Here is a 17,681-nt window from a genome sequence, read left to right on the forward strand (position 1 = left end):
CAAGTTTCCTTTGTGGGAATGCAGCTTTATTATTAAAAAGATTCTTATTAACAAGCTGTTAAAACATAAAGGCATTTACTAGTAAACTTTGTATTACTCATATATTCAAGACCCACGGTCACCAAGTTAGAGGTGGACATTTTTGCAATGTGGAAGAGTTGAGGAGAACGCAGAGAAAGCAAAAGGAGATGAAAGAGAAGGAGAACAGTCACCTGAAGAAACATTAAATGAACTAAAGTTGTAAGGAGGGCACTATGAAGTTGTTTAAGTAAAACTGATTTGGGAAACAGTGGACAGTTTATGAAGACCATGGAAAGCCAACGCAAAGACAAAAGTAAGATTACTTTTGGTCAATCAAAGGTGATAGGTTTAGTCCTATTTTCTACCGATCTCCCATAGGAGAGTTCATCTTTTATGAGTGGAAAGGCCTGTTACGTGTGGGGGGAGGAGGTATTATTATGCTCAATCTCACAGAGACACTATACCAAATAATATAAAATTATTACTTCGATTTAAGAGATGTTGACATTCTCCTATGATTACTTTCTCTCTTTTTAAACAATAAAGCTTTCCAGATCAGCTTTAAGTTTTAATCCTTCCATCCTTTTCCCATTCCGCCACATCCAGACATAGCAGTCTGCAAAATTCCTACGCTTGTTCTATCCTTCCAAAGTGGGCTTTATTTTTTAGCACAAAAAAAATAACATAGCCCCAAATAACTGTATTTTATTTAGCATTCATGAACAGTTAACAACAACACAAGACAGAAACCTAGAATGCGTTGTGCAGTGCCCTTTAAAATAATTTGTATTATTAATCAAGGACTTAAAATTTACTTGGTAAACCTATTTGGGAGATACTGTTGTTTCCGTCTACAGAAAAATACTACATAGAGTCACATACCCAAGACCCAACCACTGGAATTCCCAGTGGTCTCTCCATCTACTGAGCCTTTGTAGAGTTTACGGTCTAGAAAGGCTCGCATGGTTAAACACTGCCTTGCTTATTTCAAATCAGAGAGCACGTGTAAACCTGCATGAAGACACACGTGGGTATCAACGGAGAAGTGAAAGGTAATAAAGATTTAATCCATAAATGAATTGAAATGGGATTTGTTTCCAAACAACACTGAGAAGGAGGGGAAGCAGAAGTACCTGAAAAAACAACCGGCTATGAACTGAACTGCTGAAGCTGGGTGATGGGTATGTAGGGCTCCCTTATCCTATTTCAGCCTTTATTTTAAACATTTCCCTAAGGAAAGTAATTTATCCCATAAGAAGTGAACTGCCAAAATTATTAAGAATACCCCAATACATGAATTATATATGTCCCAACACACTAACCTGGGGCATTTATTTCCAAAAGTAGAAACCATATAAATGATAGGACTATGTATGATTTGAAGTGAAAGAGCAGTATTGGAAGTGCTATTTGAAATAGCTCAGTTTACCATATAAATTAAAACTGAACCAAGATTAGAAGCCAACATACGACATAAATAAACATAGTTCCTCCATCTATAATGCTCTAAGTCATAAGCTTTAAATAATTTATTTTTCTTTTAATAAGAAGAGAGGCAAATGCAGTGATGTGAGAAGAGAGGCGGTAAAGGGTTTTGGTGGGCTAGTTGGGGAGAGCTTTGACAATCAGAAAAATGGGCAATTTATTTTTTTAAAGATTTTATTTATTTGACAGAGAGAGAGAGAGACAGCCAGCGAGAGAGGGAACACAAGCAGGGGGAGTGGGAGAGGAAGAAGCAGGCTCCCAGCGGAGGAGCCCGATGCGGGGCTCGATCCCAGAACGCCAGGATCACGCCCTGGGCCGAAGGCAGACGCTTAATGACTGAGCCACCCAGGCGCCCCAGAAAAATGGGCACCTAAAAGGAAGCAAACATGTATGGTGTCAGCTAGTAACACCATTTTATGGAATGCACTTCTAAGAACTTGATAGAGTGGGTGATGAGGCCTAAACGGGATGAAATGGGCACTTGGCATTTTCCACCATGTCACCCCAGAAGTCTCCTGAGTTTACAATCAGCAAATGGTAAAGAATGGTAAGGTCTAGGTTCTAAAATCTGATTTCATTAATAGTGCCTTATACCAGCCTCAAGAAGATTTAAATTTTTACAGACTATGGCTAACCATAACCTGGAAGTCCCCTTCAATCACTCTAATGGTTCTCTTCAGACCCAAGCCCCCAATGATAAAACAAGTCACAACAACCCATATGAAATAAATTTAGAAGAACAAAGAAGAGGGTGCCTCTGTGGCTCAGGTCATGGTCCCAGGGTCCTGGGACTGAATTCCGCATAAGCAGGGAGCCTGCTTCTCCCTGTCCCTGTCTCTCATGAATAAATGATTAAATTTTTAAAAAAAAGGAAGGAAGGAAGGAAGGAAGGAAGGAAGGAAGGAAGGAAGGAAGGAAGGAGAAAGAAAGAAAGAAAGAAAGAAAGAAAGAAAGAAAGGTCCTTAAACTTGTCATAAAGTACTTAAAATTCTGGTAGTCATTACACAATTCTAACTCTTATTTAATAACTTCTGAGCAGACAAAACAATGTAAGAAGAATCTTCTCCCACCCATGAGGCTTGTTGGCAAGAAGGCAGAATGTCGACTCCAGTTTGTGTCCTTACTAAACAATGGATCAAGTAGGAAGAGTGCTCCCCTAGAAAGTATCCTGAAATGGAGACCATCCTTTGATACAGTAATCTGTATTTATAGTTTGAGATACTCTTTGGAGAGTTTAGGCACACTTCAACATTTATGAGAACTTACTAGGTATACTAGGAGTTACCACATTTACTACCCGTAACAGTGCTATTACATAGATACTACCATCCCCAGTTTGGTGATGAGGAAAATTTGACTCAAGTTATAACCTGCCCAAGGCTACTAAGCCAAAAAGTGGGATAAAAATACCTGATCTAAATCCAGTGGTAAAGTCCTTGTTTTTTTCACTACAGACTGTGTATGTACCAAAAGAAAACTGATACCTGAGGACTTTTTTCATAGAATTTAAAAACTAGAAGAGAATAAAAAAGGGAAGACAAAAAGGAAGAATTTACACATTCTCTATGGGGAAGACATATTTCCAAGTGTCTATATGCAGAAATCTCTGAACACCTATTCCTCTTCGTAAAGGGGTAAGTATCCGACAGGATATATGTAGATAAGGGGCATATAAAAGGAAAAAAATTTAACACTTACCATTGGTAGACAATAAAAACTGAGCAGCATTTTTCTGGGGTAACCACCTAATTTTGTTGATCTTTTCTTCTATTTCTAAACTTTTCAAGTAGTCAAACTCTGGTTCATGGCTCTGAAAGGTGCTGTAAACATTATATTCTCCTCTGCTATGAGACTGGATTTTGTTCTAAAATGGAAACAAAAATATTTGGACCATAGTTGAGAAATATTTCAAAAAACATGCACTTAATTCCAACAGAGCTTGCAAAATTCTGGTTAATTACTTGCAACTTAAATACAATTATACGGTTTTTTATATTTAAGGCCTTCAAGGAATAAATAAAACTGCTCCTCCGCAAAACGGGAAAAGCTAAATAAAGCCCAATAACAATTAAGCCCAATTCAATAGGAAAGGTGACATTAAAATATGGATCAATTCGATTACTAATTTACCATTATATAATGGTAGAGGACTACTGGTAAAAAAAAAATCTAGGCATCCTTAATGAGAGAGCTCATCTAAAAAGGAAAGATTAAACAAAATTAAATTAAAAATAAAAAGGGAAGATTAAATAAGACAAGCTTGTCTGAAACAGCTGGCCGCGGCACATTGTCTCTACCCACTTTAGGGTCAATCTTCAATCAGATTTAGTATGATGTATTGTCCTCCTCTTCCTTTCTCATGCCTGCCTCTAGGTCATTTCACTGGTTAAAAAATCTTATTTAAGAGCTCTCATCAATATAATGGCATCATCTGACCCTGACTTCCCACCCAAAGACCACTGTAACAGAGCTCTGTTACTCATTAAAGTCCACACTCAGCATTACACAGCAAACCTCATCCCACAAACCCATCAACAAATGCTTCCCCTCCTTTAGTAAGCCTTCTTATGAGCCTACCATACACTGATGATTTATTTCATTTAGTATCAGTGTGAGTGAATATAGTTAAAGCTATTGGATAAAGAGACTACTTATGAACTTCTTCAGTTAACACTAATACCTTCACAGAAGTGAGAATTGCAACCATAAATAATTTATCTTTTAAACCTATTATCACATAATTAAAAGTCTTTCCATCAAAAACATTAAAAGTCTAATTCAAAGAATCACCTATGGGAAAATAGTTTATCAAGGAAAGGTATTACTGATAGTCAATTATTTTAAAGTAAAAGTGAATTTATCAAATGAAATGTTTATGATTACCTGATTTTAAGAATGGCTCACTAGTTATTATTCTCTCCATACAGAAGGCAAATCTTATTGAATCATCATCTTAAAAGCATTTTTTTTTTCCCCAGTAGCTTGATTATCTGGATTTTCATTCATGGTTCCAATTACATTTGAACCCTCTGATAGCAATAGCAATTATTAGTGAGTTTGCCAATATTAAGAATGTAGGGCACACTACAAAACATAATCCACAGTGGGGATTAGAACCCTGGTCTCATTACCATACTTTTATACCACATCAAATAATCCTATCTATTAAATATGTAGATGCTAATATCGCCTTAGAAGAAATTCATAAACCTTCCATGGAAAACTACTGTTTTAAAAGGTTTGTCAGGCAGATGTTGGTGAGGATGCAGAGAAAGGGGAACCCTCCTACACTGTTGGTAGGAATGCAAGCTGGTGCAGCCGCTCTGGAAAACAGTATGGAGCTTCCTCAAAACGTTGAAAATAGAGCTACCCTACAACCCAGCAATTGCACTACTGGGTATTTACCCCAAAGATACAAATGTAGTAATCTGAAGAGGCACCTGCACCCCAATGTTTATAGCAGCAATGTCCACAAGAGCCTAACTATGGAAAGAGCCCAAATGTATATCGACAGATGAATGGATAAAGAAGATGTGGTACACACATACACAATGGAATACTATGCAGCCATAAAAAAGCCCGAAATCTTGCCATTTGCAGCGACATGGATGGAACTAGAAGGTATTATGGTAAGCGAAATAAGTCAATCAGAGAAAAACAATTATCATATGATCTCACTGATATGTGGAATTTGAGAAACAAGGCAGAGGGTATAGGGGAAGAGAGGAAAAAATGAAATAAGACAAAACCAGAGAGGGAGACAAACCATAAGAGACTCTTAATTTCAGGAAACAAACTGAGGGTTGCTGGAGTGGAGGGGGGTGGGAGGGATGAGGTGGCTGCGTGATGGACACTGGGGAGGGTATGTGTTGTGGTGAGCGCCGTGTACCGTGTAAGACTGATGAATCACAAACCTGTACCCCTGAAACAAACACATTATATGTAATAAATAGTTTGTCATGTTACTCTCCAAAAAAACTGTAACAGCAATTCAATTTTTAATATGAATGCTGTGTTTTGAACTTAAACAAGAAGCTACGATACTATGTACACATCAGGTCCTAGAAGTATAGGGAAATTTAAAACACAGAATCCCTACCTTCAAGTAATCTGTGTAAGTGAAACTTTAGTTAAAAGTAGAAATTAAGGTCCACATAATTCAGGTAAGCAATAAAGAGAACCAAGGGCAAGCACATATAGTTCTCTATGTAAAAACTGGGTCTATATGGGTCACCACACAAAAGATAAAAAAGCACAAAACATATGAACATATCTTCTAAAACAGGAAAAAAACCCCATCATCCTAAAGACTCAGTAATTATTACATGGGTCTAAACATGATCTATTACAGAATACAAAAACAAAATTAGGAGGTGATTAGCAGTCTTAATGGATTTCAAGAAGCACTGTTTCTTTTCAACAGAGAAAAAAAATACATCACACAAGATGAACGTTACAACTACAAAGTTAAAGATGCCAGGCTGGGGTCATGTATTAGCATCCATACTCCTGAAACTCCACTAAAATAACAGTGAAAGAATTTTTAAAGACAAATCAACAAGAACAAAAAACAGGAGCAGAAGCAAACAGAAGAAGCCATAAAACAAATGCACGAATGGAGACTGATTTAGTGGACTGCAGAGAGCTGGACCCTTAGCCAGCAGTGAGATTTTGCCTAAAACTCGGGGAGGGATGTGTTTACATTATAATGATCATGACAGTGAGCAAGTATGAAAGTAAGTATGAACTAAGTACAGTGAGCAAAATATGAAGAAAAGGAAATGTAATTCCCTGTCTTCAACACTGTGCCAAAGAAGAATGCATCACAGAATGCTTTTTTTGTTTTAAAAATTCTCCTACAATCATAGAGAACTGACACATTCTAGAAATGCCGCACATTTGTTTTTCTTGCATAGCTGTTTACAACTCCCTTTTTTGTAGCTTGTTATGACCACTAAGAGAGAACCTACTTTCTTAACCAATCTATTTATATAATATATATACACATTTAAATAAAATATTTATATATTTAAAAATAAATAAAATAAATTTAGAAGTGCTTTATCCTCAACACATGTAACAGTCCCTGGCATACATCTGGCACTCAATAAAAATTTTCTAAATGACCGAAGAGAATAAAAGGTGGTGCTGGTATGGTAAAGGAGGTTGGAACTAACCTGATAATTAGAGTACAGTGCAAAGAAATGGGTTAGAGGTACACTTAGTAAGACAAAAGGATCTCTTAGTTTAAAAAAAAGTAGGAAACAGAATGAGATGTGAGATATAGTATTTTTCCTGTACGTTGAAAACACAGTACACAAAAATGAAATTACACATTTCAACAAACAAAATTCATAAATATGTAAAGTATACTATATCATGACCAAGTTTTAAAGCAAAGTAATGAAGACAGTGTGATACTCACATAGTACTGACAAATAAACCAATGGAATAGAATAAAAGGCCCGGAAATAGCCCTGAATTACAAGAAAGTAGCACTGCTGGGCCAGGATGGTCTTATTATTAAATGGTTTTGGTCAATTTGCTATTCATATGTAAGAAAATGAAACTTGACCCCTACACTACCTCAAACCACTCATATAAACTGATTCCAGGTGAATCAGAAATACAAATGTGAATGTTCAATAATCAGGTTCTAGGACAAAACTGCCCAAGACAGCGTTCTGTAGTGGTGGTAATTGTCTATATCTGTGCTGTCCAATACAGTAACCACTAACCACATGCTGTTATTGAGCATATGAAATGTGGCTACTGTGACTAAGGAAATGAACTTGAAATTGTATTTAATTTAAATTAATCAAAATTTGAATAGTCACATGGAGCAAGTGACTACCACACTAATAAGCACAAGTTTAAAAGATCTGGCACATATGTCTTCTGGTACCTTGGTGTACACAAGTATTTCTGATACAAGGCAGAAAAAGCAGTAAGCTCAAGGAAATCATTGATAAACTGATAAACTGTACTGTGTTAGTCTATTAATAACCCCTATTTGTCAAAACCCACCAATGAGAAAAGCGAAAAGGTAAGACAGAGAGTGAAAAATTCTTCCAACAAATACACCTGACAAAGGGCTCATACTTAAAAAGTGTAAAGAAAGTCACAAATCAGGAAGAAAAATGACAGAAAATCCAGTAGGAAACATGTGCACTTCACAAATGGTAATATCCAAAGGGCCAGTAAACACATAAAAAGATGTTATATCTCAGTGTTAAAAAATTACAAATTAAAATTATAATACGATACACTCAAAACCTCCAAAATATTTGAAATTTTAAGAACACTGACAGTAACAAAGCATTGGCAAAGACGTGGAAAAGCCAGAATTTTCATATATTGTTATGAGAATAAAATTGGCAGAACCACTTTTTACTCTTCTGTCTACCCCATGACATAATATTATGCACGACTATGTATACCAAAAAATATAATCAAGACTATTCATAACTGCATTATTAACAGCCACAAAATGAAACAACCAAAATGTGTACATCTACAAAATAATGGATAAACTGTGGTATAGTAATACAAAAGAACATTATATAGCAATGAATGTGAGCAAATTTATGTCTATACAAATGTAATACTGAGCAAAAGGCCAGACACAACACTGTTTGATTCTATTTATAAAAATTTATAAAATTATAAATTTAAAAATTTTATAAAAAGTTCTAAAATTATAGATCAAATTAAGTGCTAGAAGACAGACGTATAAATAGGCTTATAAGGGGAGGAAAGAGAAATTAGTGACTTGGAAGGGGAATGAGAAGGGTTATGTGGAAGGGTAGGAAGTTCTAGTTCTTTTTTTTATTTAAAGATTTATATATTTCTTTTAGAGAGAGAGAGATAGGAACGGGGAGAGAACAGGCACATGTGAGTGGGTGGAGGGGAAGAGGGAGAAAGAATCTCAAGCAGACTCCCCACTGAGCGCCAAGCCCCAAATGGGGCTCGGTCTTCTGACGCATGAGATCATAACCTGAGCCAAAACCATAAATTGGACACTTAACTGACTGAACCACCCAGGCGGCCCATCTATTTCTTGACCTGGATGTCTGCTGTGTGATAATCTACTAATGCTTTGTGTGCTTTTTTGAGTATATTTCAATAAAGTGTAAAAAAATATATAGCACACAAAAAGTGCAGCCACTTTGAAAACAGTATGGGGGCAGAGGGTTCCTTGAAATAAAACTACCCTGTGAACCAGCAATTCTATTTCTGATATATATTTGAAAAAATTGAAAAGAGGATCTCAAAGAGATTATTCACAACAGCCATGTGGTGGAAGCAAATTAAATGTCCACTGATGGATAAATGAAGAAAAAAATGTGACAGACAAACACACATAAATTATTATTCAGCCTTAAAAAGGAACTCCTATCCTATGCTACAACTTCGAGGAACCATGAGGAAATAATGCTGAGTCAAACAATCCAGTCAGAAAAAGACAAATACTTCATGATTCCACTTACATAAGGTATCTAAAGTAGCCAACTTCATAGAAACAGCCCATGAGAATGGTGGTTGCCCGGGTCTGGGTGAAGGAAGGGGGCGGGAAGTTGTTGTTCAGTGGTTATGGAGTTTCAGTTATGCAGGGTTGGGGGGGGGGTGCTTTCTAGGGATCTGTCTTACAACACATGTACATGGTTGGCAAAACTGTATCATATACTTGGAAACTGTTGAGAAATTCCATGTGACATATTTTGCTATAGTTAAATAACAATACAGCACACAAAAACAATACATATTCAAGAACACACTGAAATGATTATCCATGTAGGGAGAGGTGAATGGGAGCAGGCGATGTGCAGTGTAGGTGAGAGCCTGCACATCTATGTGTACAGGTTCGTTTCCTTGAAGAGAGGACCTTGCTATGGTAGGTCATGAGCTCAAGTAGACCCCTGAGGTTTTAAGCAAACCAAAACAAAATATAAAACAATAAAAAAATTCAGTGGAGTCAGAACCAACCAACCATTTGACAAGAGGATTGGAGCTTCATTTCTTATACAAAAGTAAATTCCAGAACAATTAAATGGTTAAAAACAAGTAAAAGCACCAAAATAAAAGTACAATGGTGAATTTCTATATATTTTGACAGTGAAAAAGAACTTTTTAGTATAAAAACAAAAGTAAAGAGCAGAGAAAGGCTGACATCTAACTTAAGTAAGTAGTAAAATATTAAAAGGTTAAAAAAAAGTGTACCAGCAAAAAAACTGTATCTTAAGATAGCAAGTTACAGTCTTTCATGTATGAAAGGTCCTTAAAAATCACTAGGAAAAATATTAACACCTTTCCTTGGAAGATGGCAAACGTCTAAAGTTGGCAATTTATATAAAAAATGGTGAGTAAATGTATGTATAACTGCTTATCACCATTAATAATCAAAATTAAGTAATAACGTTTTGTCCTTAAACTGATGAATAAAAAAATGTTTTAATGTTCCCTGAAATATGGACAAAGTCATATACTACTGGCAGAAGTATAAAGTTTATACAGCTTTTCCGGAGGATAATTTGTCAATGCTTATTGAAAGCCTTAAAAAATACAGATACTCAATAATTCCACTTCAAAGTATAACCTAATGAAAAACAATGTATGCAAAGATGTATCAACTTAATGCATAAACAACCTCAATGTCCATCAAGTGAATTATGAAATACTATAGAGCCAATTACATTCAATGGCAGATCAATGTTTCTCAACCATATTCACTTATGCACAACACTTCCTGCTACCCATCCTTTGCAGTTCCTACAAGCTACATGTTTACTGAACTTTTGTCACATAAGTTATAAAAAGTTCTTCCAACTACACATGCACTCCCTTCCAGTCAATGGTTGCAAGTCTCATCACACTTCCCTGACAATGAGATTAACTTGAGTAAACATCAAGAGAAAAAAACTGAAAGTTATAGAATGACATGTTTAACATGATTCTTTCTCATTCTGCAAAACAGGAAAACACCCAGAACATACACAGACACAAATGAGTCTTTACTCATGAGGTGGGATGATTTTGGATTTTTGTCTTTTTGTGAAAATGGTACAGTTTTCATATTTTCCATGATAAACATATTAAGAATAACGAAGAATTAAAAACAATCTCGGAAAAGAATGTCACCTGGTATTCCATTAACAGCTAATTCTAAATATAAATAACTACATTGTGCTTTTACTAACTTCCTTCTTTTTAGATGAAACTCTGAAAATGTAGGATTTCCTTAGCTCCTTGAACAATACATAAGTTTTAGAAAAAAATTAAATGTATTTTACTTTAATCATCTCATATAAATCAGAATGGATATTTTTTAAGCTTCCAAACAGAACACTACTAAAACTTAGTTACTGTTTAGTAATGCTCCTTTAATCTTTTATTTGTTAGCAGGCAATCATTTGTTTTCTAATTCAAAATAGTTTAAAGAGTTTTAGAGTCTTGTGAAAAGGACCATTCAGGGACATTGAGAGAAATGGTACAAAACAAAATGAGTTCATATTTGCTAACAAACCACTATCAATGCAAACAAGTGGAACTTTCTAGAATAAAGCAAAACACAACACAATCGATGATATAAACAGAAAACAAAAAAAAAAAGAAATTTCAAACATTTTTCTGAACTGATTATAATGACAGTGGTGGAATACTTCAACATTTTGCAGGAACTTACTAAATTACATTCAGTAGTAAGTTGTGCCCCTTCATTGAGTGCCTGCTATATACTATACTAAGGAACATGCATTTTAGACAATTTATTTGACTCTTAAGGAGTTGGTTTCTCTCTGATACAAGATTCAGCAGATAGACCCCACTTGATGTTCGATTAAAAAAAAAAAAAAGGAAGAAAGAAATAATTCTTTCTACTATTTTGTCTGTTTTTTCCCTCACAGGTTCATTAAATATAATAATCCTCAGACCTCAAGTTCTTCATGTGTTAAAATAGAATTTATCCTCAATACCTCTGGTGTGACAGGGCAGTTTTGAGAATTAAATGAGAAAGTGAGTAATGTTGAAGTATCAGTTTTTCTTCCAGATAGGGATCAAGTCCAATCAATCCACATTATGCCTTTTAGAGACAACACGATACAGCTAAACATACAAAGATCTGGAATTCAAGGAGCCTAAAGTCAGTTTCTCAAATTAGGAAACCTGCAACACACTTTATTCTGACCAAGTTATTTATTTTGAAAAGAGCATAAAGAGATATTTGAGAAAGAAACAACGTCAACACGGGCGCCTGGGTGGCTCAGTCATCAAGCGGCTGCCTTCAGCTCAGGGCGTGATCCCGGGTCCTGGGATCGAGCTCCGCACTGGGCTCCCTGCTCTGCTGAGAGCCTGCTTCTTCCTCCCCCCCCCCCCCTGCTTTTCTCCCCTTTCCCGCTAAAAAAAAAAACAACTCCAATAAATTCAAAACTTGTCTATACAACTCAATTACATATGGGAAAAATGGGTGGCTCAGTGGGTTGAGCGTCTGCCTTAGGCTCAGGTCATGATCCCAGGGTCCTGGGATCGAGCCCCAAACTGGGCTCCCTGCTCAGCAGAGAGCCTGCTTCTCCCTCTTTTTCTACTGCTCCCCCTGCTTGTGCTCACTCTGTCTATAAATAAATAAAATCTAAAAAAAAAAAAAAGAATGTTCGGTTTGATAAAGATGCATTTAAAACAATCACTGTGAAAAGATTTTCATTAAGTATGTTGGAATAACCTGCCTGTCGATTTGGGAGTGGGCAGGGAAAGTAGAGGAGGGGAAGATCTCTAAATTGTATTAATTAGGGTAATAAATTTCAACCAGATAATGAATTGAAATGGCAACAAATGAAATGAGTAAATCTCTAAATAATTCAGAGGCAGGAAACCAACAATAAAAACAAACAAAAAAGTACACAAAACTTAAAAGGCAGCTAATCTACAAAACTGAAAAACACAGCCTCATGAAAAAAATGTATTCTCCTCACAACACGTGGCCTGTATAGAATCAGTTTAGAGCAAACAATTTTAAGAATTGCCAAGTATTGAGAGGTTAGTTAAAACATTTAAAACCCAGTAAAAAATACCTTTTTAACTACCAATTTGTTGATTTTATTTCTTATCTCTACTGAGAAATTTTTGGTTAAAGTATAAATTGGTAAAATTTACTAGAAGAGATTTGGCCAATATAAGACTAAAAATCTTCATTAACCTTAACTTAGCTTCTAGACAGTTCTAAAGAAGTAGGAAGTACTTCAAAGATTCCACTACGAGAATGTTTTTATAGCGTCATTTATGACAGAACATGAAAAATGAGCAGAAAGCAAGAAATAAACACTCCAGGAAGTATCTAACAATAGAGATTATGTTAAATAAATTTCAGTACATGTCTGTAATGGAATATCATATAATCATTAAAGATGATGATTTAGCATCTTTAACGACATCAAAGGTCTTTACATACATTATGCGAGGGAAAAAAAAAACATACCACCTCATTTTAGAAAGACAAAAGTTTAATAACACACCAGAAGTGTTTGTTATTTGGTGGTTATAGGTACTTTCTTTGCCCCTTGTCCATATTTCCTAAATTATCTTCAAGTAGTATGATTTTTTTAAAAAGATTTTGTTTATTTCAGAGAAAGAGAGATAGCAAGAGAGAGAGAGAGAACAGAAGCAGGGGGGAGAGGGAGAAGCAGGCTCCCCACTGAGCAGAGAGCCCGACACTCAAGCCAAAGGCAGACATCCAACCGAATGAGCCACCCAGGCATCCCCATGGCTTTTTAATTAGAGGGAAAAAATTACTTACCAGAAAAGTATGAGGTTGAGGAGAAGATAGCAGAGGGAAGAAAAAGTAAATTCTAAAACTACTGGTATTATTAGTTTCATAGATTTCGATCTGTTTTTTGTTGTTGGGATTTTGGGAGGACAATATAAGAAATATGGTTAATTCAAATTGCTGAGCAACAGGTAAAATGAAAAAGTAATTTTACTTTAATATGTCAAAACATCCTCTCAAGATCTAACCCCGTGTTAAGAAAAATAACACTTAAAGGAATTCTACTTCGTCTAACAGTTGTTTAGTGACATTCATACTGATAGGCTCAGCAATCAGCAAGGGTACTTTAAATGATAATCCACTTTTGAAAAATATAATATTCTAAATGAGATAGAACCTCAAAAGTTAGTATGTAGTATATGACAGCTGGTTGGATAGAAATGTAGACAACAGATAGTTGAACAAGGGAGATGGCTGGATGAATTCATGAACAAACAGAAATGAGGACTACAACTCCAGGTATTTAAACTCTCAATCCAAACTCTTTCTAATTTTTCCCTCCTTAAGCCTACCACTGAGAAGACATCATTCATTAATGGCTACTATAAAAAAGTCAAGATCCAGTACCTTCCTCATCACTATAAAGTGATGAAACTGATTTTCCTGTGTGATTTTTACCACTTAGGCTCATTACTTAGAGAAGTCAGATTTTTTTCATTTGTTAAAAACAAGATTCAGTGTTTGGGTATTCTTCCAATTTATACAGAATTAGCTTTTACCCAACTTCACTAGCTGTGTGATCTTAGAAAAGTTATTTATCTTCTCTAATCTCAATTCATTTATAAATTGGTAATAAACTGAGACACAGATAGGAAGTGTGCATACACCTTTACTGTTTTGCTGTGAAGATGAAGTAAAATTTAGCGACCTTGGCAGAGGGCCCGGGACAAAAACTATTGTTGCTATACCCAAGTCGGAATGGGAAAAGCTATGGCCAGGCAAATAGGAATGCTGGTTCTAGTATAAGGGTTCACCTTATTAACTGTATGACTTTGGATGAGTAAACCTATCACCTGCGCCCCTAATCTCTTTATTGGTAAAAGGAGACAACATTACCAGGGACTGTTAAGTTGGGGCCCACATACTACCTACCCATGGATAGAAACCAGGGATTTTGTGAACTTGGATATGATGGAAGTTTACATATTTTTCCCCACTAATGTCCAGCTGAAATTCAGCATTTCTTTCAATTATGGATGGAGGTTATAAAGCATCATATTAGCAGTACCTGTGACTTTGTCACTACAGAAATGACATGTTTTAAAATCACACCCCAGCTCCTGTCCGCAAAAAAACATGTATTAATAACTTTGAAAAATATTTTTTAATATAGTTTCCTTCTAATCCTATGTATTTTATACATTTAAAACACTCTGAGAAATCCACAGAATTGACCAGGCTGCTGAAGAAATCCATGACACCAAAGGTTGAGAACCTTTGAAAAACCCTATACATTTTAGCACTTAAGTTTCTATGAATGTACCATATACATATGAAGTTCAATAGAGGCAAAAGAAATTGACAGTTAGCTTTGGTAGAGGGTAGTAGTGACAAGAAAGGATAGAGAAGGCTTCTGAAGTGCCAGTAATATCCCATTTCTTGATCCAGGTAAGAGTTACACAAGTGTGTTTGTTTTGTGAAAATTTATAGAACTATACACTTGTGATTCTGTGCATTCTTCTCTACGTTATCATATGACCTATCTTGGGAAAATTAAATGTATTTTTAGATAATACAAACTTGAAGCTGTATTTTGGAGCTTTTATCATTATCGTGGTAATGGAATGCAGACAATTTCAATTTTATATTTTCTATTAGGTGAAGTCCCCAAAGGACTTAAAAAAAAAAAGTAAAAGTGGAATCTCAGGCCTCCAGACATTCTGATTTAGTGGTTCTGAGACACAGTCTAGGAATCTGCATTTGAAATATATGTTCCCAGGTGATTCCAACATTTTGTACTCTGAAAAGCACAAACTTAGATCAAAGAGTGAATGAAAAATGAAGATAGTGAAAGCCTGGAAGCTTAGGAAAGAAATCTCATTTTATAGATCCGCTGATTATGAAGACACCACAGTGGTATTTTCTTGAACTTCTCGTGTATTCTTTCTGTAATATCCCTGACAGACAGGCATCAGCTCTTGTGCATTTATTTCCACATACAAAAGAAACTAATCGTCTCTTCTTGCACAAATCTCTAAATATCAAGACTCTACAACATCTCTTCTCCTGGCTATTACAGCCTCGGTCCCTTCAACCACTCTCTGCTAAATTTGCTATTTTGATTGGCGCTCAGTAAATACTATGTTGAGTGAATGCTGCCACATCACCCCAGAACAGTGAGTGTGATCAATTCCTTCATTTAAACATCAAACTAAATCAACTCCTTTGTATATATGATACTGAATTCTAGTAAACAATATCTTGTTGATTTTGAGCCCCATTCTAGTCTTTCCAAATAATTTAAAAAGAAAATGCAATCATATTAAACCCCTACCCATCTTTCGGGATAAGCATGATTTCTAAGGTTTCTTCTATCTCTTGTTAAGGAGTTTTAGGAATACCACATAAGACAGAGAAAGAGAGAGACGGGGGGAGAGGGGATCCTAGAAAATTACTAGCACTTCTAGAAAACAAAAAACAAAGGCTGTATAATAATCTAGGAGGAATTGAAAAAAGGAACAATCTCCCTTCTCACCTTTCTCCTTAATTGTCCCTTTAAAAACAATGCTCCCCTAAAAAATACAAAACATCAACCACACCTATTCTAACACTGGCTTGGAATCTCCCAAGAAAAACTGTATTAATATTTTATCAAAAAAAAAAAATCCCACCATCTACTTTGTTGTACAAAGCTATTACATATAAGCTATGACAATAAGTTAGTAAGACTGTTTACCTATTTCAGGACATGCTATAAACACGGGACTGGATATCAAAACACAGTAGGTGGGATGCCTCATGGAAATCAGCTTACCCTTGTGCCTCAATTTCCCTACATGACCTGCTTCTATCAAGAGATTCTATCAAATAGAAAACTGTAAGAACATATTAGTTATAAAAATATTAAATCACAGCAAAAAATGTTACAGGATCACCAGGCTGAAATACATTCAAACTGAATGAAGAACCTACCCTCTAAATGAATACCCAGCTTCTTTGACAGGGGAAAAGAGGGACAAGCAGCAAGAGGTACCCAACAGGAAGACAGGCAGGGGTCCTGCCACATTTGAAGCATAACAGAAGTGAGACAGAAAGGTGAGTTAAAGGTGTCAGTTTGATGTGCCAGTTAAGTGAAGTTCTCACCCAGCCAATGGGTGAGAAGATAAAGCCACAATAATGCAAATGCCACTGTGTTTCTCAAACAGAGCCAGCATCGCCGTCAGAGACTAAGAAATGCTCCATGGATAGGCACCAGTGTGCCCTGAAATGTATGCATGGTAGCTGTGATTGTTAGAAGAAGCTGGACTAAAATTTAAAAATCAAAGTTTCTAATTCCAGAGCTCTGCTATTAAACTAAGCAATGTAACCTTCTGATAAAAACTTTTCCTGTGATTATCTAAAAACTAGGAAAGGAACTTCTTTATCTTCCACTTTTCAAACTATAACACTGTTTTACAGATATAATAGGTGTGACCTCATAAAAATCTAATCTAAATATATTAGGTACTGATACAAAGGTGCCTCTAGATGTAAACAGCACATACATGATCAGTGACATAAACAGTGACTGTCCTGAAGACAGCCCTATACTAGAAGCTCCAGTATAAGATATGGCTTAAAAATGTGGAAAATAAATTAGGTAATAGGCACCAAATTAGTATTAACAAGATCAAGTTTCGGAGGAGGAAAGCAATCATTACATCATCATAATTTAATCCATCACTTAAAAATACTGATACACTAAGTAATTCTCAGAAAACACACCACCTACTAATCTGGAGTTCTAAATAATGAATCGGTCTTGAATTCTTAAACGCAGGTAAGAATGATAGATACCAGTGCCCTTCTCAAAAAGTCATTTTGCTAAATTCCTTGTTGTAGGGGCATGGATTTTAAGTATCAGTACTTTAGAATCTTCGATAGCATTTCACAAAAGAAATATCTGCTTCAAATTTTGGCCTTGTTTCCCAATACAAGTAAAATGTTCAAGCAATTTCAGTAACTCTGTTAGACCTTTTATTCCAATTTAAGGGATTACTGACAGCCTTCAACTATTACTCTTGAGTACATTTATCAAACCCCTACTACATTTATTGAAAGTTCCAAACACCTTTTTAAAAATAAAAGCAAAGTATAGACAGTAATTAACTTCCAGGAAAAACAAAACAAAACAAAAAACACTCAAGAGCAGAGAATGCTT

The 17,681-nt window shown here is 35.6% G+C and overlaps 1 protein-coding gene across 2 annotated transcripts in view; it reads right to left on the reverse strand.

The window, feature by feature from the left end:
• The window catches only part of PPP2R2A (protein phosphatase 2 regulatory subunit Balpha), a 79,413-nt gene that overhangs the window by 13,986 nt on the left and 47,746 nt on the right, over positions 1-17,681 (reverse strand). For both annotated transcript variants that reach the window (XM_008702052.2, XM_040626485.1), the window contains one exon: positions 3,205-3,370. In XM_008702052.2, the coding sequence (XP_008700274.1) occupies positions 3,205-3,370 (166 nt within the window). The remainder of the gene's footprint in view (positions 1-3,204; positions 3,371-17,681) is intronic.

Source organism: Ursus maritimus, unplaced genomic scaffold, assembly GCF_017311325.1.
Source record: "Ursus maritimus isolate PB19 unplaced genomic scaffold, ASM1731132v1 scaffold_11, whole genome shotgun sequence".
NCBI lineage: Eukaryota > Metazoa > Chordata > Mammalia > Carnivora > Ursidae > Ursus > Ursus maritimus.